At 40.2% G+C, this 21,957-nt stretch overlaps 1 protein-coding gene across 1 annotated transcript in view; it reads left to right on the top strand.

Annotated features, from left to right (window-relative positions):
• FOXK2 (forkhead box K2) overlaps window positions 1–21,957 on the top strand; it is a 42,266-nt gene that overhangs the window by 9,644 nt on the left and 10,665 nt on the right. The window contains exons 2-3 of the mRNA XM_085240159.1: window positions 19,239–19,433; window positions 21,762–21,909. Coding sequence (XP_085096285.1) covers window positions 19,239–19,433; window positions 21,762–21,909 — 343 coding nt within the window. The remainder of the gene's footprint in view (window positions 1–19,238; window positions 19,434–21,761; window positions 21,910–21,957) is intronic.

Below are 21,957 nucleotides of genomic sequence, written 5' to 3'. Positions count from 1 at the left end.
GCTACAAGTGAATCTTCATAGCTGTTCAGTCACTACTTCTGTAAATCGTTTTCTAACAGTCTTCCATACTTTTAAAGATTGTTTTAACATGAAGTCCATACTTGATTTATTTATTTAAATTAAACTTCCTTCTAAAGCATCTGATATCTAGCTGGGCATTTGTTTACACTTGCTAGCAGAATTCTTGCATTCAAATGATTTTCATGCTTTTGTTTATTATCATCTGAGTCTTCATGTTGGATTATAACTAAGGTAGTTTGAAAGGTAGTTTAATACCCGGTGATTCTCTGAAGAGTTTTCTTCCTAAAGTCTTGGAGCTGATGGGGTGTAAGCCTCTTGATTTCATGTTGATAAGTCAGGTTAGTGAGTACTAGACAAAGTGGTTACAGCTCCTGTTGACATTAAATTCAGTATTTCGGATCACCTAAAGCTCCCAAGGTGAATGTGTAGTTTTGGTGCAGAGCTGATACGGATGAACTAACATGCTGATAGAAGTTACTTTTCAGTTCTGATTTTTACAGATGTTGCAATAAGGCAGCAGGTAATTTGTTTAACCATTTCCTTCTTTCTGGAACCTCTGCAGTGGGGGTAGCACATATCCCCATCTGCAGCACAAGAGTCTTTGTGCTGCTGTGAACTTCAGCTTACCATTAGGCACAGAGGTTTGTTGGGTGGTGGTGTTTCTTAAATTGCATTTTCAAAATTGTTTGTGTGTGTGTGTTTGTTTAAAAAGCAAAACAAAAAAAAAAACCACCCCTACCAAGATCACTTGATTAAAAAAAAAAAAATGCTGGAGTTTTAGGAAAATAATGACACATTCAGACACCCAGCTGGGAAAAATAAGTAATTTAGCTTTTATTGAAACATACAGTGCCTCAGAAAAAGAGTGCCCCTGAAATATTAGTGTCTACTGTGGGCCTCAGTGCACAAGATGCTGCTGTATCATGCTTATGGTAGAAGTTTGATTTATGAAGGTACAAACACATAATTACCAGTTTTGTTTTTAAGACTGATAATTAATTTAAGGACTCCAAAGACTCGCACCTGGCTTGTGACTTTAAATGAATACAACATAAACTTCCACACGTGGAAAAATGTGACACTTTATGTTGTGCTGTGAGAGTATTTGTGGTATTCTAGGCAGAATATAATTTGGGTGGACAAGACATAAGGACGTAAGTTTTACTCCTTAACTTAGTTAAGTAGATGGGCACATTGATTACAATGTAAGGGTGGTAAGCACACATGGAAAGTGGTTGGAAAATAAGAATGATGGAGGCTGTCTCTTAAAGAAGAGAATTTCCCTCTTTGGGGAGTTTTACTGGTGTTTTTAGGCAGATGAGGAAGGATAGCATAGCACTGGAGGAGACAAGGATGAAAAAGTGTAAAGTTTTGACAAGAGAGGGGTGAATGTAGTCATGCAGAGCTCTGTGTGAGGGTGATTTCAAATTTGAATTATCACAAATGTTATTTAGACAGGCAAAAAATAATGTACAAGTGGTAGAGAGGATGATTGTGGCATCTTGCAATGTATGGTTTATAAAAATGGACGAGAAGTCAAATACTGCAGGGCAAAGATGAGGTTATTAGGCCAACGTGATCTGCTTTAAGACATGGACAGGATCTTCACGGGTTTGGAGTTGTTACGTGGGGAGAACTGGAAGAGTTTGGAGCAAGGCCTGAAAAAAGATTGGACAGAGTTGAAAATTGTCTGAGGTTTGAGCTCTGAGAGATAGTATTGTTTTTATCATTATAGATGTGAGGTTCTGGCATTGGTATTTAGGTTGGCTGATGTGATTCAGAAGAATCATATGTCATTTTAGAAAGACAGGCTGTGCTTTCACGAGCATCTGAGCTAACCCGTTTCACTTGCTGAAAGGAGCATGGAAATGGAAGGTCTCGCTTACTGCAGTGCTCCCAACTGCAGCATGTGCTAGCCTTGGAATCATCAGATATTCCATGAGCTACTGATGTCTGCTTTTTTGGTGGTTTTGTCTTGCACTGAAGTGGCTGATGGAAAGGTCTGACAAGCAGTGGAGCTGGCATGGAGTGTGTGGTCGGCTTGCACAGACTTCTGGCAGCGGTCAGCTTGCCGTGCCTTGTGGAATCGTCCATTAAGGAATTGCAGTCTTAAGGGCCATTATGCTTCTGAAATAAAAAAGGAAAGGAAAAGCCAAAGCAGTGTAAGAGAAGATGAAGGAATCTCTTGTGAGAAACTGTTTTAAGTCAAAAATTAAAAAGTGAATCTTAAGTAGACTGGATGCTGAACTGACTCAGTTGTTAGTGCTTTGGCTAATACGTGCTTTCCAGCCCTCTTTCGCTCTCGGCATAAATGTGCATACATGGAGAAAAGCACTAGAGAAAAAAGGGCATGAGCTCCTTGGCTGTGGATCATTTCACATCAGAGGCCAGCATCCTCATTCCATGCATTTAAAATCATCACGTCTCTGCAGTATTCATTGGGCTTGGGTGCTGACAAAAATTAGGAGTGAATTACATAAATTATCATCAATCAGAATTCTGTTTATAGCTTGCACAGATCTAAGCATTGAATAACATTGAGCAAAGTCATGTTAAAGGAAGCGAGTTACTTCCTTAGATGGTGTGAATGTTGTGGGTGTGGCAGTTGGGCTCAGCTAAGTTTTCTAGTAAATATTCTGTCTGAGCTGCCTTACGCAGTCCTTGGTTGATGCCCTTATTCTGGGGGTGGTCACCAGCTGAGGTCCTTTCTAGTGCATGTGGTGAGAGGATGCTCTTTTATAGGCTATTAGGAGGTTAATAGCTTAGGTCTCGTCTACCCTTCCATTTTACTAGATGTATTTACTTTCTTAGGGATGTTTAGGGTCTGCAAGCCAGGCAGTGAACTGTTCTGCTGTTCGAATGATAGGAAAACATTGCTTTGAAGAGTTTGCAATCTATTCTTAAGTAACTTTATTAAAATGACTAGATTGGGTAATAGGATTCTCCCAGAATGATGAAATTCATCCTGGTACAGTCCAACTTCCAGCAATACCATCAGGAGTTGGAGCACAGCCTTTTTCCTGGCAGCATGTTTGTAGCTGCATCACCGAGCTGAAGGTACATCCTTAGGTGAAGGTGATTCCCTTTTGCTATGAATATGAGTGCCAAAATGAATGCAGCAGTGAATTCTGAGTTCAGAATATTCAGAGTTCTAGATATTGATAATTGCTACAAACATTTTTGGAGCTGGGAACAACAGTGAGTATGTCAGTTGATATGTTTGGATGGCTGGCACATTTAGCAACACAGGAAAGAGATGCAATAGGTAAAAACCACAGTAGAATTTTCAGTTGTTTATCCCTCTGAATTGAAACTCAAGCCTTTGTTTTTAAATGTTTTCCTTGTATTGGTCTGCCCATAAAGCTGAGAAATGCAACTAGTCTGTTTTATCAGCACATTCCAGAGCTGTCTAACAGTGCTCAAATGCCTTGTGAGCTCTAGCAAGACAAAATAACCTACAGTAAGCACTACAAAGATGTGCAATAATTTCTTGCTCGTTTCATCACTTCGTTCTTGACTAGCTGCATCCCTCATCTTTTTTTTCCTCTCTCCTGAAGGACTGCTGGCCCTGAGGAGTGCTGTTGCACGAGCAGAATATGCACAGTGACTGTGGAAATTCTAGTGAGTGGGTAAGCAGAGGAGTGGGGTGAGATGAAACAGTGGGCAGCAAGCTGACAACAGAACAGGCTTTTCTGGAAGTATTTCATTTCTGACATATCTTAATTGGGAGGACGATTGGACTAGATGATCTTGCAGGTTGTTTCTAGCCTTGCGATTCTATGATTCTATGATATGTTTGAAAATCCAATTCAGTTTACACCTGAGATTTTTGTGAGTAAACTTTCTTCATTATAAGTCAGATTTTACCATAACTCTGTTAGATATTTTTTTCTAAACTGATTTTAGTAGCTCTTCTGATTGCAGTCTCTTTCTGTGGGTTTAAGTGTTGTTTTTTCCTGGTCTGTTATTCTTCTCTGTACATTAGGATGTAGGTAATTGTACCTGTATCAGAGAGAAAAATTTGGCACTTATTAAACGTTCAAGGAACTTGTCTGAAGATGAAGTGGGAAAAGTCATTCACAGTAGGGAGATTTCAGATCCTCCCACCTGTCTCGGTGTTTAAAGGTGTGAGTTAAATCTTGATTATAAATTCTTCTCAGAATTTTAAATTTCCTCCGTGAGTTTTGGCCTGTTATGAATAGCTTTTACTGTCTGCTGCAGTGCAGGCAGCCAGAGCAATCATCTGCAAGCACACCCTAGTACACAAATGTTTACTTTTCTGTCAGTAGTGAAATAACCCTGCTTGTTTTATGGCGTGGTTATTCTGAGGTTGGAAATCTGTCGAGCTTGGAAGAGATCACTAACCCCAGCCTGCTACTTAGCTATAAATAAGTTTGTTCTGCTGTGGGCTAGTAAGTACCCGAGATTCTTATGGGAGATTATTAGCTATTATCTAAGGTTATAACCAACATGCATGTTTATAAGACTTTAAAAAAAGAAAAAAAAGAACAAAATAGCATGCAGAGCATGTTGAATAACAGAAATGTGACTGTCATTCAGCCATCAGTTGGAAAGATTAAATAAATGTATTTTTTGTAATTTGAGTTTAGTGATCTGAAGTTCTCTTAGCCGTTTGTGTGTGCATGTTTGTATTGGCTGTGATGTAGCTGAGAGGTGGGCCACGAAAAGTAATTCTGCTTCATCTGAAAAAGTTAAAAGCATGGTTATGTGGAGTATAATACAACCACAGCTATAGGGCAGTGGGAGTTTGACTGCTTGGAGAAATAACAGGATAGGGGAAAAGGAGAAGAGACTGAATTTCTAAGGAATCATATTTGGTGCTTTGATCAGAAATGTTTGTTTTAAGAATTAGGCTTTTCTAGTTTCTGAAACTAAGAGGAAGACTCCAGTTACAGAAATAAATGTGGGAGATGGCAGTGTAGCAGTGTGATGCCAAAGGATCTTTTGGGGGAGGATGACAACTTGATAAGGCACGGGATGTGCGTTTGGTGATTGTCAGTGCAGCTGCTCCAATTCCAGTCCCTTGCATTGACATGGCTCTAACAGTTTGTCTGCCTTATCTCCAAGGTAAACTGTTCTCAGCGTGTTTATTTGTTTCCTTTTTGAAAGAACACTTGATATTAATAGAGGAAGGTGATTTTCTTGCTCTTAAATTTCTTATCATGAAGGTCTGAGTAGTTTAGGGTTAATTACTTTCAGATAGACCTAGGGAAGCTGCAGGGGCTGGGTGTGTGTTGCAGTGACATTGCATTTCAGCTTGGAGATCCCTGGGCTCTGATGCAGGAGATGCTGGCTGCTGTGGATGTGTAACACTAATGCAATTTTCCCCTGCTTATGACTGTTTTGTCTTTGCAGTAGCTGCTTGTTCAAGCTTTTCCCAAGGGTTTTAGAGAAGAGAATATATCTGACTGCCTTATGCATTTGGTAAATAAACTGTTGACTGTGGACATTCTGTCCGTGTCTGATACAGAGGGAGCAAGAGATTGGGCTGCTGACTTTCTTCACCGAGTGAAGGAGACTTTAAGTAGGAGAGGTCTGTAGGTGGTTGTGTGGTTCACACCATCTCTAAGTCATTAGAATAACCCTCTTAAATGTGTTCTAAATGGAGACAGGATTTGACTTGTGCAGGTAATGATTTAATACAAAAATACAAAGGAAAGAGAAATAGCTTTAGGGGACTTAAAGTTCAAGTACTACAGGATGGATATGTAAAAGGAAGTAAATAGATCTAATCATAGCCAGTGGTTTGAATGCAGAAAGAGTTGATGCAGTCAGGAATTAGCATACAGTAGTGAGGTGGTGATCCCTTCTTAAAATAGCTCTGTGTCAGCACCAGGAACACCTTTATTGTTACAACTTTCACAGAAATGGAAATGATTGCAGAGCAGGGAGCCAAGGCTGACTGTTGCAGAAAGCAGTTATTTGAAGTTGTGTGTTTGAACTCTGACAGAATTCTTTCTATTCTTGGTTTTTGTGTTGTGTTTTGATTTCTTTTCCACTCACTCTGTTACAGGGTCTTGAAACTGCAGCACTGCATATAGTTGTCATCTGGGCAGTGGACTGCATCATGTTATGAACTGCTGTGTTTGAGGCAGCGAATGCATAGAGAAATCACACACACATCAAAGGATGGTGCTGTTCTGAAGTTCGAATGCTCGCACATGCAATCTGTACATGGATCTGAGCAGGAAGTTGTATCTAAAAATCACAGATACTACAATAACTTTTATATAATGTTACATAAACCCAGCCTGCTGGTTTTAAAGTTGCTTCGCAGTGCCACTAGTTATATTCAGTATAAGCTCTTCAAACAAGTTAATGCCAAGCAAAGCATTGTTTGAAGTATGGAGAGGTAACTTGTGAGCCAAAATTAGCGTGTATTCGTTCTAGGTGGTGTGTGTTTCATCAGGGCTGCCCAGATCATGTCATCCTTGAAGGCAGCACAGTTCAAATGTAAATATTTAAGCTATTACCACATGGAACATGCCGATGAATGGTGCCAGTAACATACTCTGAACATATGACCAGCACATGCCCCCTCTTCAGTGTGTTCTGTGAACTGTTTAGGTTGTGTTATAAGCTGTTTATTCTTGAGAGTTTTTTTTTTTTACCCTGTCAGCATTAAACATGGAGCTGTTTTTGTTTCTTTTTTCTTTCCTGCAGTTGCTATTGATTCTTTATTTCCAAAACTTGCTGCTATGGACACCCTGGCCATCACCACTATTTTGTGTCAGTTCTTTCAGGACACAATCCTTGGTGTCTTGTGTGCTAGTGCTATCAAAACCACAGATATCAGTCTGATTATTTTCAACTTAAAGTTGAGAGAGAAAATATCCTTATGCTATTGGGCCTTGGTCTGTAGTAATTATTTAGCTTCAACACCTGCTCTTTGTGTAAATTACTTACCATAATGTTTTATATTTGTTAAATGGAAATCTTTTCCCCCTTATCACTTGTCATTGTTCTTTAGGTAAACAGTGCTAAGGCCTGATCTGATATTTAAAGCCCTTTTTGATGAGAGCTCGGATTCACAGACTACTTCAGTTGCATCAGCTTTGTGCTGCAGGGTCTGGTCCAGGCCATGTGAGTGAGTGCTGACCCAAGCTGCAGCCTGGGGAGCGTTGGTGAGAAACAGTAAACAAAACTTAAATGTACATGTAAAAGCATTGCATCTTTGCTGTACATTTTGTGAGATTTTGGGGAATGCAACCTCCCTGATTAGTAGTAAAAGTTCATGGTGAAAGATTTGCTCACAGGTGGCATCAGTCACTTGAGAAGAAAAAAGAAAGCAAATGATGCTCACTGTGGACACTGCAGATGGACAGGAAAAGCAATGGAGTTGTGCTTGTACTGTTGTTGGGAGTTTCCAAAGTGTTGGTATGACTGATGATCCTCATTTTGCACTTGAGTGCAGAAATAACTTCAAACAGGTATTTGATTACTGGCTTCTGCTGGTCTCTTTTTAAGTTTTGTGTTCTGTTTTTTCTCAGCATCTCCAGCTGTGCATTGCTGGGACTGCTGCAGGATCTTCTGCACTGTGCAGACACAAATCAGTCACAATTTTAATAGCATGAAAACTGTTCATGATCAAGAGTGAGGAAATCTTGCTTACTACTAAACCTTATGGAAAGGACAGCAGAAATGAAGAGTCCTTTTTCCCCTGATATTTTTCAGTATTCAAGGTTTGTTTTGCTTTATTTTATTTGATTTTTTTTTTAAATGACTACAGATACTGCCTTTTTTTCTATTGTTTGATAATGGGGAAAAAAGGTCTTCTAATAAATACAGAAGAAATGAAATTTTGTATAACTTATGAACTGAAGAAAGTGAAGATTTTAACTACAAATTTTAATTACAGTGTGTAGCTTTATTGTCAGACTCTTGTGGTGTAATCCTAAAAGGCTAGTGAAAATAAAAGCCCCTTAGCTGTGTTTCAGAGGACATGGTATGTATACATAACTTGCTGTGTGCCTATGTTGGTGTTTGCCATGTAGACTTCACAGCTACTTCCTTTTTTGTTTCTTAATCAGATACTCATGTGCAACAACCTCCAACTGCAATAGCTCGGACTTATTTAGGTAAATAATCCCTGTTTTAAAGTTGTGAGCTTGTCACCTGATTCTTCCTCTTCAAGTAGTTGTAGGAGAAGGAAGAATTAAAATGAAGGGATGATCCAGTGGTTTCAACAAGGATAGGGTGCTGGGGAAAAACATGTTCTGTTCCCGGCTCTGCTGCACGCTTGCCAAAATGACTTGGCCAAGTCACAAATCTGTTTAATCTGTTTTTGAAGAATGATACAATGCTTCGTGGGCGGAGACAGAGGGGATGATGAAATTTCAGTGCTCTTTTTCTAGCACTTATTATCAAGAGCTGTGCCTCTCCTTTTCAAATTGACTCCAGGCATTTTGAAATGGCTTGCTTCATGTCTGCAGTGCAAACACCATGATTCTCTCCCTCCCCTGGTTCCCTGCCTTCCCTGGCTGCTCTGGAGTGTTTCCTTACGTAGGCAATTCTGGTGAGAATGATACCATCCCTAAACTTCGGTGTGCCGTTGGACTGCAGAGAATACTGGATCTAATGTGATAATGTTAATTTCTGTTTAGTGCTCCATGGTTTTGTAATGAAAAGTATTACAGAAATGAAGAGCAATGTGTTTATTCAGTTGTGACTGAAACCTTGAAAGTAGTATATATGGGAACATAGAAATCATTATTTCTTTTACTAAAAGATTATATGAAATTATTATCACTCCAGCAACTTGTATTCCTGCTTTAGTTTCTAGGTCATGTATGTTTTTGTGGCAGTAGAAATACTCCTATGAGAAATGCTTAAGTGAAATAGTCCATAGTGTTAACAGTGTCTACAGTCCAAATACTGAAGTTGATGAAGCTAAAAGGTCCCAAGCAAATATATCTTCAGTTCTGTTGAAAATCATAGAGCATGCACTCTTGCTTGCTAACCAAGTTCTGTACTTCCCTTTGTGACTAGTGGCTACTGGAAGTTTATTTTTTGCTATGAGATAGTTGAACTTTGAACTTCTCAAAGAGCATAGTTGAAACAATAGTAAGTACAGTACAGCTTTTACACGAAGCTGTTGTGGCAGATTTCTTTACCTTTGAAGAAAAATCAGACTGTGAGCTGAGTTGAATTTACTAAAACATCAGAAAGTGTGCAGGTTTTGGCTAGGGTCATTTTCCACTGGCTTAATAGCTTACCTGCAGATAGCAGTGAGCACCCTGCAAGAGGAGGAATTGTGCCTGGGAGAAAAACTGGTGCAAGGCAAGAGCTTTCCTGTGTGACAGTGCTGAGCTGCTGCATTGCTGAATGCCTCGAATCCATCTGTGAGATAAGTGCTTATTCATGGAGCCTGGTTTGTGCTTCTGCTCTGCCAGTCTTGGCCTGTGTTTTTCATTACGTTACTGGATGTTGTTGGGAGGTGGTTTATTTTTGCTCAACTGCATGTGTGTGTATGTGGTGTGTGTGTCTGTGTGTCTGTCTGTCTACACTTAAGCTCCCTTTACATCCAGTGAATAATAGACATCCCTGGGCCTGATTTCTCCAAACAATTTCAGATTTCTCCCTTCTGTGGGATGTGCACCATTAAGTGTTGGTTCCTTTTCATTTGCTATAAGTCACTAGCACAGCTCCAGGTTTTCGTTTGGAGAAAATAATCCCTTCACATTTGGGATTTCATTCTCTGTACTGTATGGTGTTTATCAGAACAGTGGCAGTAGTTAACATCTGTTCTGACACAGATTTTTGCTTAGCTTGTTCTTTTTATTCCTGGACAGATTTCCACTTGTGTGACTGTCTGACTCCTTAAATCACGACTGTTATTCTTACTGGATGTTATCCTTCTGCACTTTCTTGCTGCCCCTTAAAGCATCCCACGATTTGAGAACTTGGCATGACTTAAAGGAATAGCTGAGGAAGAATGCTTCTTGAGGAATATTTTCCAAAAGCAATCTGCTTCTTGTAGATCAAATAGTTTCATTGCTTTGTGATCTTCAGGCTCTTTTGGAGTCTTGATTTGTTCTGGAGTGCCTACACAAGTGATTAGGGAAAGTGTGTGTATGCAGTTCATGCAAACAACATTTCTGAAGGGTCTGTGCCTTCACAGGCGGAGTTTTAGGAATTGCAAATAAAAGTAGAATTGAAAACTGGTTTGAGTAAACATTGTGCGAAGTGCAGGTGGTTAAAAAACTGATCTCAGTGCAATATAAAATGTTGATTTCCAATGAGATAACCAGCCTGCCAGCATCACCAAAGAGAACAGAGTATGGGATGGCTCTCAGACATCTTCACATGGCTGTGAGGTGTAATTAATGCCTGTAGTTCTTGAGAGGAGCCTAAAAAAATTCTGTTCTTTGACCAAGCTGGCAGATTTAAGGAGGAGATTAAGCAGCACTGTGTACTCAAAACTGCAGTTGGTAGGAAGCAGTTTTTGTCACTTTTTCAATGGCATGAGTTAGTCATGGATTTCTAGGTGAAATAAAGGACTGTTCTGCTCTTGGAAGCAGAGCTCTATCTTGAAAAGCCCATCTAAAACAAACTTTGCTTACTTGATTCAGGAAGTCCTTTCTGTGCAGTGTTGCCTCTTGAGCAGCTTTTCTTTTGGTTAAGAGTTCTGGCATCATTCTACAGTATGCAATGTAGGTCTCTGATGAGGTAATAAATGAATCTTTTGTTGCTACAGTAACAAATGTCTGAATCATGAGTGCTTTATTTATGATTATGCTTACGTCAAAACACATCAGGACAGCACTTGCTCACTGTACTTTCCCTTGCTGTTTTAATTGTAAAGAATGGTAAAATGCCCAGTGCTCAAAGTGGAGCTTTCAGCAGCTTTGTCTGGTCTGCTGATAGTTTGTATTTAGCAACAAACAACATTATTATGACTTCAGTGTTTCCCTGTGAACTTTAGCATGCCCAGAAGTACCCAGAGCTGAGGTGAGATGGCAGGCAGTGCTGCAGCTGTCTGAGCTGCCTGCAGAGCACAGCTTGGCTTTGGTTTGTCTGCCTCAGCTCAGCTCTGATGGTAAATCTTGTGAAAAATTCCGGAGTGGTATTTACTGCTGTGGTGAAAGTTTGAACTTGCATATTTGGTAATAGGAAACCATTATTAAATGCAGCTATCTGGAAGGAAGAAGGAATGAGGATTGATTTTTACTTTCCTGTTGCCAGTATTTTGTTTGTGTTGTTTTTTTTTTTTTTTTAAACAGGAAGCTATTGTATTATAGAGTTATGTATGCTCTACTGGGACTCAAAATAGCCATTTGAAATTTGGCAGAGATAGAGGCACGCAGTCTTTTGGACAAATCTATTTTGTTTTTACAGTTTAAAATGAAATTTAGGGATAGAGACCACACAACCTGACTGTGCACAGGGCTTTTGTGTGCAGAAATGCTAAATAACCCGAAAATGCAGTGTTTCCATAGGCGGAGTTTCTTTTGTATTCACGGGCTGGGGAGCCTCAAATTCCAGAGGCATTACATGAGCAGTTTTAATGAATTAGTGTCTGGTTTTCCTGCAGCAGATGTGACAAGCAGCTTTATAAGCTGTTTCCCATCGATCGCTGTTTTCCAGCTCTTTTGTGTCTTTCTTTTGCTCGGAGAAAAGCAGTGAAGAGCTTGGTTTCTACAGTAACTGCTGCCTACATTCTTGCCTGCAGGCCAATTTCTTTCTCGGTTCCTGCAGCCTGTGCAGGGCTACTGTATTGAATTTCTGGAGGGTTTGGGTTGTTGGCTTTCTTTTTTTTCCCTTCTCTCTGGTTGAAGTGTTTTACTGTGTAAGAGGAAAGCAGAACACAGTGGAGATTTGTGATTTTGAGATACATATTTATTAATCATAGCATACTTCCATGGCTGTAGGATAACCTAAGTACTTTTGCTACTGATCAGTTCCATTATTTGTGTGTTAGTGTGGAAAGGAAGTGGAATGTGTGACTGCTGAAGCAGGAACATTTGCAGTTTGTACTAACAGCTGTATTAAGGCTGGTTTTATAGCACAGGAGGGGAGCGGAGGACCAGCCTTAAGTAGCAGCATTTGTTCAGTCTTGACTCTTAAAATGCTGTGAACATAACATTAAAATTGTATCATTTGTCACGAAGTTAACTTCCTAAGTGAGAGAGAAGTATTAAGCCATTTCCAGGAAATGTTTACTCATTACTCTATCCGCTGCTAGTGGCTCAGGAATGTTCTCCTGTCATTGTGGATACTCTTTTGCTGTAGGATGATGCTTTGTTGCAGCCAGACTTGTTCCAGGCCCTTCTGAAAGTGGGCAAACACCATTCCTGGAATGACATCCCAAAAAATATCCAAACTTCTTATGCTGTTGCTGGAACATGAGTGGGGAGGTATGTAACTTGGGTCTCCTGTTGGAGAGTCAGCAACTTAATCATGTTTCCAGCTTTCATTTAGAATTTGATAAAACTATAATGTTGGTGGGCTTGAGTTAGCATGAGTCTGCAGCAATATTTTATCACTTCTGATGAGGCATGGGTATTTGCTTGTGGATGTTCAGCCATCTGAGTGGATGGAAGGATCAGTGGCATTTTCCTCAGCGTGGTTTTTCATGCAGGTTTATGGCATTGTGTGGGCAATGATGGCGTGCCTGAAAGAAGTGCTTGAATGCTTGTGGAAATCAGTGCTCAAAATAAAACGTCTCATTGCTGGTTGAGATTGCTTCAGAGCCCTCACGTTTTCTGTTTGTGGAGGACATGCTTTTCAGCTATTGATCTTTAGTCAGCAGAAATCAATGGCAGAGGACACAGAGAATGAAGGGAAGCACGCGTGAGGCTGTGATTCATTCCCCAGAAGAGAGAGTTGCCACTTTTTAAACAACAGTTGCTTTTTTGGGTAACCTCTAGAAGTGTCCTGACTAGTAATGACCACACATAATTGCAGGTACGTTTATGGTAAATGAACCCAAGTTTAAATCATGGAGGTATGTAGGAGGAGGCAGCTTTGAGCACTGAGACAACGTGCACGTGTGCTTGTAGGAAGTGATGCTGGGCTTTTGCTGCAGTAGTTTTTCTCATTGCTGTGCAGGGTATGGTCAGCTGCACATAGAAACCCCTTGAAAATTTCCCTTTTAAAAAGCCAGTGGAGGACTTGTGCTTTATGTTCTTCTGCTTCACATTTGAGAAGTGATCTTTTCCCCTGAAAGTGGGGAAAATAGGATGCTGCTACTTTCTATTATGAGTGGTTAGAAGAGTGTTACAAAGGTGATGTTTGTGATGGGAGCAGAAAGGCACACCTCATGTGCATGGACAAGCAGCTGGAGGGGTCCCAGGTGTGGGGTGGTGGGTGGACGTGGCCATCTGGTTGGTCTTTCCAACCTCAGTGATTCTGTATATAAAAAATGAGCCAGTGAAAAAGCTTCCTCTGTTCAGGACAATAGGAAAATAATTATGATCTGACGAGCATTACAGCAGATCACCTCTTTTCAGTGTACCTGTTATACCATTAACTGCACTCTGAGCATTTTTCTTATTTTGGAAGAAAAATGACAGGAATCTTTCTGAGGAACTCGAGGAAATCCTTTGTAAAACAAACCTCGAACACATAGTTTGTGTTTCAGTACTCAAGGAAATCCTTACTACAAGAAGTTGTGCAATGCTGTTTCTGATAGCACATATTAGTAATAATAACCTACATTTTGCATAGAGGTAATTCTGTTCTGGAAGTACTGCAGTAATGATTTACAGTTCATTTTAACAGACCAGACTCTTAATTCACTTCCAGAATGTCTGTTTATTTGGTGTGCTTGAGGTTGAACAGTTAGAAACCTTTTGGTATAATATTTGGAAGAGAGGAAAGCTACAAAAAGTAATTGTTTCTTCTGGAAAAGTATGGGCTAAGTGAAACAGCCACTTTCTCCTTGGTAATGGAATTGCAGCTTTCCAAGCTAGCAGAAGTCGCTGCTTTCAGGTTTCCCCAAGAGGTGGAGTTGTGTTTCTTCTTACAGCACTCTTTTGTATGTGTCGGTTTGATCTGTGAATTCAGCTTTCCTCCAGAGATGCACCTTTTCCCAAGGTACAGAGCCACAGCACACAGACTTTACAGGCTGAATTTATTTCTGATTGCACTTTTTGTGTTATTTTTCCCCATGGTGTGTATAGCTGCATGCGTAAAGGCTCATCTTTTAAGCCTTGCTTATTTAAAAATCTGTTAAAAATAATTGTTAGTTCTAGTTTAATTCATAATTAATTACCTATTACTCTGTTGTGATGTCAATAATAAATGGATGGCAAATGGAGAAAAGGAATTTCAGACTGTGTTCTCATGTGCTGAAATTTCCCCGTTAGCAGCAGGCTCAAGCAGCTTTGATTTCCTAATGCTGTGTTCTCATGGATGTTTGAATTCTGCCCAGTTTTGGTAGGCTGCTGTCTTGGATTTCATTTGCAGATGTTACTTAGAACTGCACAGAGCTGGTGGTTCCCTTGTGTAGCTTTGCAACCTGGTAGAATTGGGGTCAGTGCTGCTATTCATCACTGGCCTGGGATATGGGGCAGCAGCCAGAGCAGGTTGCAGATAACACCAGGCTGTGGGGAGCAGGTAATAGCTGGAGGGCAGAGCTGGCACTCACAGGGACATGGATGGACTGAAGGCTGATGGGGGACCTTGGGAAGTTCAGGAAACATAAATGTAAAATTCTGCATCTGGGCTGTGTGAAGCCTGGGAATGACTGAACTGTGAGGGTCCTGGTGGGGAAGGATGTTGTGTCCGTTTCCATGCTGCAGCCTTGTTGTCATGATGAAGGCCAGCCTTGTACTGGGCAGTGACTGTACCCAGTTTTGGGCCTCCGGTACAAAAACCACCACCAACAAAAGAGACCAACTGAAGAGGGCAGTGGAGGACTGCTGAGAGGCTGGAGGAGCCCACGTGCCTGTGGCAGGGGGTTGGAACTTGATGAACCTTGATGTCTCTTCCAACCCAGGCCGTGCTGTGATTCTATGAAACCATTCCGTTATTGTGGCTTATATGGGAGTGAATTGCCCAACTGCAGCCATGGCAGGCTTCACAGTTTGAAACAAGGCCCAGAGAAAACTGATGTCACTTGGAAGTTAGCCTTGCTGTGAATAAGGCTTCGAACTAGAGGCCTTCAGAGGTCTCTTCCAAACTTGTTTTCTCTGCTGTTTGATGTGAATGATGTAAAAAACAGATTTTGCCTTCTGAAGTACGATGGAATCAACTGTGCACGTGGTACTGTGTGTTGTAATATCTCACTGGTGACTTCAGCTTCAAAGCACTTCTACCAGGAGTGTAAAGAAAGCAGTTGGTGGTGAAGATTGGTTTTACTGGAGTGGTGCAGTGGGATCAGGTAGGAGATGAGTCTTAAATAAGAAACAAATAGACAAGAAGAATTAGGGAGGGGTAAGTTATAAATCTCCCTTTCATGGAAAGGAGAACGTGTGTTGAAATGTGATTTCTGCATTTCCTTTGTTTACTGATCAATACAGGGCAGGATAAGGAGGTCTGATAGCATCATCTTAGTGTGCTGTATGGGCAGAGAAAACCTAAGTTGGAGAGAAGCTGTTTGATGGTACAGGTGTTGTTGATTACCTCAGTTTCTCCTGGAAATGAGCTATCCTGTCGCCTGTGCTTGACACTTCAAGCATCTGAAATAAGAAATGAGCAAAAACAAAGGCTCTGGGATGCTGACCGGGTTTAAATATAGAAATGGGAAGCTTTCCTTGGCTGTTAGTGAACTAACAAGAGTTTGGAAACCTCTCATCTTTTAATTTTTGGGTGTGTTTAAAAAACAGGGAGATCCTTGAAGTTCTTGCTGTTCAGTAGCACTTTCAGTGTAAAAAAGTTGACTTACCATGGTGTAACTACCAAGCTTAGGGAGTTATTGGTGTTGAACTCCCAATCTCTTTGAATGCAGGATCTGGAGGTGCTGATAACAGAACTGTAAGAGAACAGCTTCTATCTGGCTTTTAAAAGGCCATTAAAATGAAATAATTCAAAAGATACTGAGGCACTGAGTTTCATTGCAGGACTGGCATACAGGGAAGAAATGGAATTCCTGCTTCTGTGTTTTGGCTCCACAGGTACGATAGGACATTTCCTTATTTCCAATCAGATGCTATTAGAATGTAGTTAGAATTGCAGGTGTGTAATTATGCAGACAGCATTTCTAAAGGAAGAGGAGAAAGTATTAGTAATGTGACAAAAGTGGAATTTAAACATCTTCTCAGAAGACACCTGGCAATGTACAGAGTTGCTAAACTCATTCAATAGAAGTAGTGCCAGGGTCAGCAGGTCTCAGTTTTGCTGGGAGCTGTAGAGATAGTAATGGTTTTCTCAAGTAGTTAGAAATGTTTTGAGGCTGCTTATCTGTTTTCTCCCATCTCAGCTCTCCCAGTAGTTAAGCCAGAATGAACTTCTGAAGCAGAGTGATTAGGACCACTCTTGATTGGTGGCATTGCAGGTGTGATGCCTGCACTGCGGGTTGCTGGATTATAGGCTGGCTGGCTGGCCTCCTTTCTGATGCTCTGTAGGAAATACAGTGTAAATACTCTTGTAATAAACATACAAAAATACTTAAATATGCTGCCATGAATAGTTGTTTGAAATATATGAGATATAACAATGGCACATCCGTGGCATATCAGTTAGACAAATCACTGGTGCTTTTGTTTTCATCACTTTGATTCCTGCCATGTGAGCTTTCCGTCACGCGGCTCTTCAAACACACATCTTTCATAGGGTTTGTTTTTTAAAGAATCTGTTGGACCAGTTGTGGCTCCATTTGGTTTCCTACTCCGAATGGCATCATCCTATGAAGGAATAGTGGGAGTTAGTTGAGTAGATGAGGGGTAGAGTGACAGTTTGCAATACAGCTACATTCATTCATTCATTCGTTCATTCATTTAAAAATGGGATGTATAGATCAGTTTCTTCTATAGCAACCATCCTAGCACATATGAAAGTACTGTCTGCTTTTTAAAGAGTGGTTAAAATTGAGTTCAACTTGCTTTAGGCACTGTGTGTTTGAGCAGGTCTTTGTGTCTGCTTCCTTTGGTTTGCTGTATAATTAAAAAACAAATGCCCAAACCAACTTGATTCTCCTCACCTTAGAAAATGCACCTTATTTTGATTTTTGAAAGTTAGTGCAACATGTGTGCATTGATGCAAATGGCTTAGAAAATCTGTTAGTTAATGTACACTTTTTAGATCACTTTTTGGGCTATCTTCCAGCTATTAAAACACATTTATATTTAAAAACCTTGCTTGAAAATACGAATCAATTGACAGATGCAGTCTTTCAATAATACACGATTCGGGTGTTTACATTTGAGGCAGAGCAGTGATCTGTGAGTATATTTTGTCTTCCTGAAGAACAGCACCCTGTGAAGCTCAGTGTGAGAAGTGTGCACTAGAGCAGTAGTGGGTTTCACTGCAGCTCCTGACTGTAAGTTCCACGTTTGCATGGCACTGCTGATTAACCTTTGGTTAGTCAGAACTCCTGGGTTTTATTTTATTTTCCCAAATCCGATTGACATTTGTCACCAGTATTTCCCAGCATCTCATTTTTATTAGCACAGCAGCTGAGACCTCTCTCAATTGCTGCTCAAACAGTACATGCAGAGGATGCTTTCTGCGAGGGAAAGCACGGCAGTGAGCTGGAGATACTAAAAAAGCAGAATTTGGTTCACTCAACTTTTTTGCTGAAGTGCATCTGCATTTTTTTGGCATGGATTCTGTTCCTGATTTAGCACATGGAGCATGTTTCAGAAATAGGTCGTCTGTTAAATCCGGACAGAGTCCATACTGAGAAGTGAGGCAGAGAGAAAAGGGAGGTCAGCATCACTGCTCGCTTCTTTTCCTGGTGCTTGAATGTAAACTGCAGGGGAAAAAAGAATCTCTGCAACGTATGTGTGCGTCACAAGAGGTGTAGTAAGAGGCAAATGCTTTCTTTGCTTTATAAATATGCCTTAAGAAATAGAACCCAAGGAGTATGAGAATTGATGCTTTCAGTGCTGCTGTATAGCTCAGCCTTCCTTCCAGTTCTCACATAATTTTGACATTTAATACAAACTCTTCAAAGCAGTGATGCCATTTATTTACAGTGTGCTGCTTGTGTTCATAGCTGCATCCCTCAGACCTCTTCCAGTATGCTGGTTTCCATCCTTTTAAAACCAGACCTACACAGAATCATTTAAAAAACTATTGTGAAGGTTTGTTTGTAGGTCATACAGCATTTAAAAGTTGTCTTCGTGGTTTGGAAGGGATGTGTAAATACAGTTGGGGGCTTAGTGCTGAGTGCAGTCTGACAGCTCAATTAAAAGAGAGGAGGTAGCAAAGTTCCTTGAACGGAGTCTTTGTAGATCCTTTTGTTGAGAGAAAATGAAGTTTCTTGTTAACTCAGTCCGTTTAGTTCTGAGAAGTTATAAATAGCCTGTTCTGTGTAACTGGGTTAACTTCTGAATACCTGCATGGCAAGATGGGGGGGCAGAAGGAAAATGTTCACGTGTGCAGTAGTTGTACTTCATTTTCCAGCAACTCACACATTGTTAATTTACTGCCAGATTATAATCAGTTTTTTAATTTAGGGGTACAGGATTTGGTCATTTATGTAAATGGAAAATTTATTGAACTTGGCTCTTAAATTCAGCTTTACCAAAACACACCTAAATGTGGTAGTGCTGCAGCCATGCACTCTGCAGATGATTAGGACTGATAGGTGTTGGATTTAATATGTGTATTAAGAGAAAATGGAGCAGATCTTTTAGCTGGAGCAGTCCATGAAGCTGATTAAGCCTCAGATTTGCCTATCTTTGTGCTCCTAATGAGTTGTGCTTGTCTTGCTTGCTCCTTTACAGGAGCTGTTGTTTGACATCTGGCAGATAGCATTTGTCTTCAAAATAATACCAAAATAATACTTTTTTAGGAGTAGTTGCAAGGTTAGGATGAACCTCAGGAAATGCAGAGACTACATGTGAAGTGCTCTCGTTACAAATAATTGCCTTTGCTTATATCTTTCCAAATTCTGAACTTGCTCACTTGTGGATCTATTTCTGGTCACGCTGATCTTTGTGTGATCAGTAAAATGAAGGTGGTTACAAGTAATTGTGCAAGGCAGCATACCTTTGTATTTCTAGATATGGTGATATGTGCAAATCATGCAAAAAAAACTCCTACGCTGTGTAAACAAGTGACTTACGTGTTTGTTTTTCATTTTTCAGCTGTACTTTCAGGTTTCCCAGCACAAACATAAAGATAACATTCACTGCTCTGTCCAATGAGAAGAGAGAAAAACAGGAGGCCCCGGAGTCCCCAGTGAAGCCTGTGCAACCCCAGATCTCTCCCTTAACGATAAACATTCCAGACAACATGGCTCACCTGATCAGCCCTCTCCCTTCTCCCACAGGAACTATCAGGTATTTAAACCCTGCAGATGGAATAAGGGCAAGAGACATGGTTACAGAATTCAGACCATTTTCTAATTTGCATTCAGTACTTTGCTTCTATGATGAAGCTTCAGTTCTGCTACCTGTGAAAACAGTTGCATCAGCAGCCTTGAATACTTAAATGTAATTTCTTAGAGGTGTAGCAGTTTGCTCTGGAGTGTAACATTCTTAGCAGAAAGGAGCACATGTTTTACTTGCTTTCCAAGCGACTTTGGTGGTGTTTTTGTAGACTTTGGTTATCCTTAGTGTGGAAAATAGACTGATTTGTAATTCTGAAAGATGATTTTTTATTGACCAATCATTACTGAAAGTAAACAAAGCACATAAACTGAAATACAACATGAGAAGTTTAGTGTAGGGAGGTCATCTGCAAGGAGGTTAACTTGTGTTTTTTACTCACGTGCTGCTTGATTTGATAATTGTTGTCATTGTGTGACTCTTTATTTGGGACCAAAATAATGAAACAAACACCAGCTGTCCTGATAAAATTAGTTTAGATAGAAAGTGCTGGAGCAAAAACTTCATTTAAAGTCACTGAAAGTTGCTTTTGAAAACCGTGTACGTGCTCTGTGCTTCTTGTGGGCTTCACTTGGGTGATGGACTATGAATGATTGGTTTTTAAAAATGTACTTACTGTTAATGAGATTTGAATGAAGGATAATCGACTTCTTTCTTGTTTGCCAAGACCTTGATCTCAGTGTTGTAGTGTTTAATGAGATCTATACAGATGGTGGAAGTAGAAAAGAGATTTTGACTTGTCTGTGCAACAGGTTTGCTTTCTGATTAAAATTCAAGGAAAATATTTTTTGCTTATGAAATGATAGAGCAGCTCATAAATATTGCAGATAATATCATGTGTATCACCACAGTCTTTGCCTCACTGTGAATTTTGCAATTCTTTTCAGGGCTTTCGTGCACCTGTTGAGCACATTTTATTACAGAAAAAAAAAGATGACAGTTTTGAGTCTATTTTGAGAGCAGAGCTTGACAGTTTCTTTTCCAATCATCCTGTTTTGGACAGGACTTGTAAGCTTGCTTTGTGTGTACCCATATGTGTTGCTTTGTCAGTATATGCTGAAGTGAGCTCAGTGGAAGGATGTTGTCAGTTGATTTGTAAAAACATAGAACAACAGTGACCTACATTAAAAAAAATAATAAAAATAGTTAGATGTTTTGGTTCTGATCAAGGATACTTCCATGCAGTGCTTCAGAAATCCAGTCTTCCTTGTATGGCGTATTGCTGGCAGGTAACAAATGGCTGTGCTGGGTTTCTGAGATCGTCTTTGCAGATAAGGCTGCACCAGTCTTTACTATTGTAGTTTTTAGTTAAATGTTGGAAGTGCTGGGGACTGCTGAAATGAGTTACAGTTGCTGAGAAGTGCGTGCCCTGATGGAGAGCTGCCAGAGTTTTGGTTTTATTTGGAAAAGGATACGGAACATCACTCAGTGACTTTGTCTTTCCTGTTGGCAAAATGAAATTGTAGAAGGAAAACCGTTTTTGTGCTGCTGTAGTTCGTGTGGGCTCACGGGGCAGGAGAGCAGCCCTTAGGAAAGGTGCTCCAATGTTAGCTCTGCTTTTCTGTGACGGATGGCGAAACGTGAGGAGTCAGAGGGTGTCACTTCTTCCCTTTCATTGGTACTTTCGCTTTCTGGCACTGTATTTGCTCTGCTGATGTAATGCAGAGTGCAATCAGATAAGTCAGTGCTGATGCTTCCTGTTCATAGCATTCATCGCTTTTTTATATATGTATGTGTGTATGAACATGCTTGCAAATGCTTAAAATAATGTTTTAGATTTTAATGAGAATCAAATTTTTATTTATTTTTTTTTGCCTCGCTGCTTTTTATATTTTCTCATGTGCAGAAATACTGCACAGAAGAAGATCTTTCTGAGTAGACAAAATACAAGCATATGGCAGAGATTTCAGGCAAGATGTGTTTCTTGTTTCAGATGAGTGTCTTAAAATGTGTGGTTGCTTATGTAGTTAAAATGGACTTCTGTGTAGGCAAATCTCACACAAATACAGAACACCCTAATAAATCAGTTAATCCTTTTTCCTTTGAGGAGGAAAGCCTGAGCTTCATCTGACAGGTTTCTTCCTGCACTGATTTTAATGCTCATGGATGAGTTAGAGGGGCTTGGAAAATGGGTTTTATAATGGAAATACTGACAGGCCCTTAACTGTGGTCTAGAAGCACTGATAGTGGGCTTTTCTGCAATAAGAGCTTTTTGATTAAATATAATGTGGTGATATACTGTATAACAAAATAGTAGGATCTTCTTTTTATGCTCAACAGTGCTGCAAATTCCTGCCCATCTAGCCCCCGTGGTGCAGGCTCTTCAGGGTACAAAATGAGTCGTGTGATACCATCTGACCTACATTTAATGGCTGACAACTCTCAGTCAGAAAATGACAAGGAGGCATCGGGTGGAGACAGCCCAAAGGTAAGCACTGCTTGAAATAAAACCATACATTATGTTTTCAGTGAATGC

The sequence above is a fragment of the Meleagris gallopavo genome, chromosome 20, assembly GCF_905368555.1.
Source record: "Meleagris gallopavo chromosome 20, MGAL_WU_HG_1.1, whole genome shotgun sequence".
NCBI classification, from domain to species: Eukaryota; Metazoa; Chordata; class Aves; order Galliformes; family Phasianidae; genus Meleagris; species Meleagris gallopavo.
The sequence above is the reverse complement of the archived record's forward strand: the minus strand, read 5'-3'. Positions and strand labels throughout refer to the sequence as shown.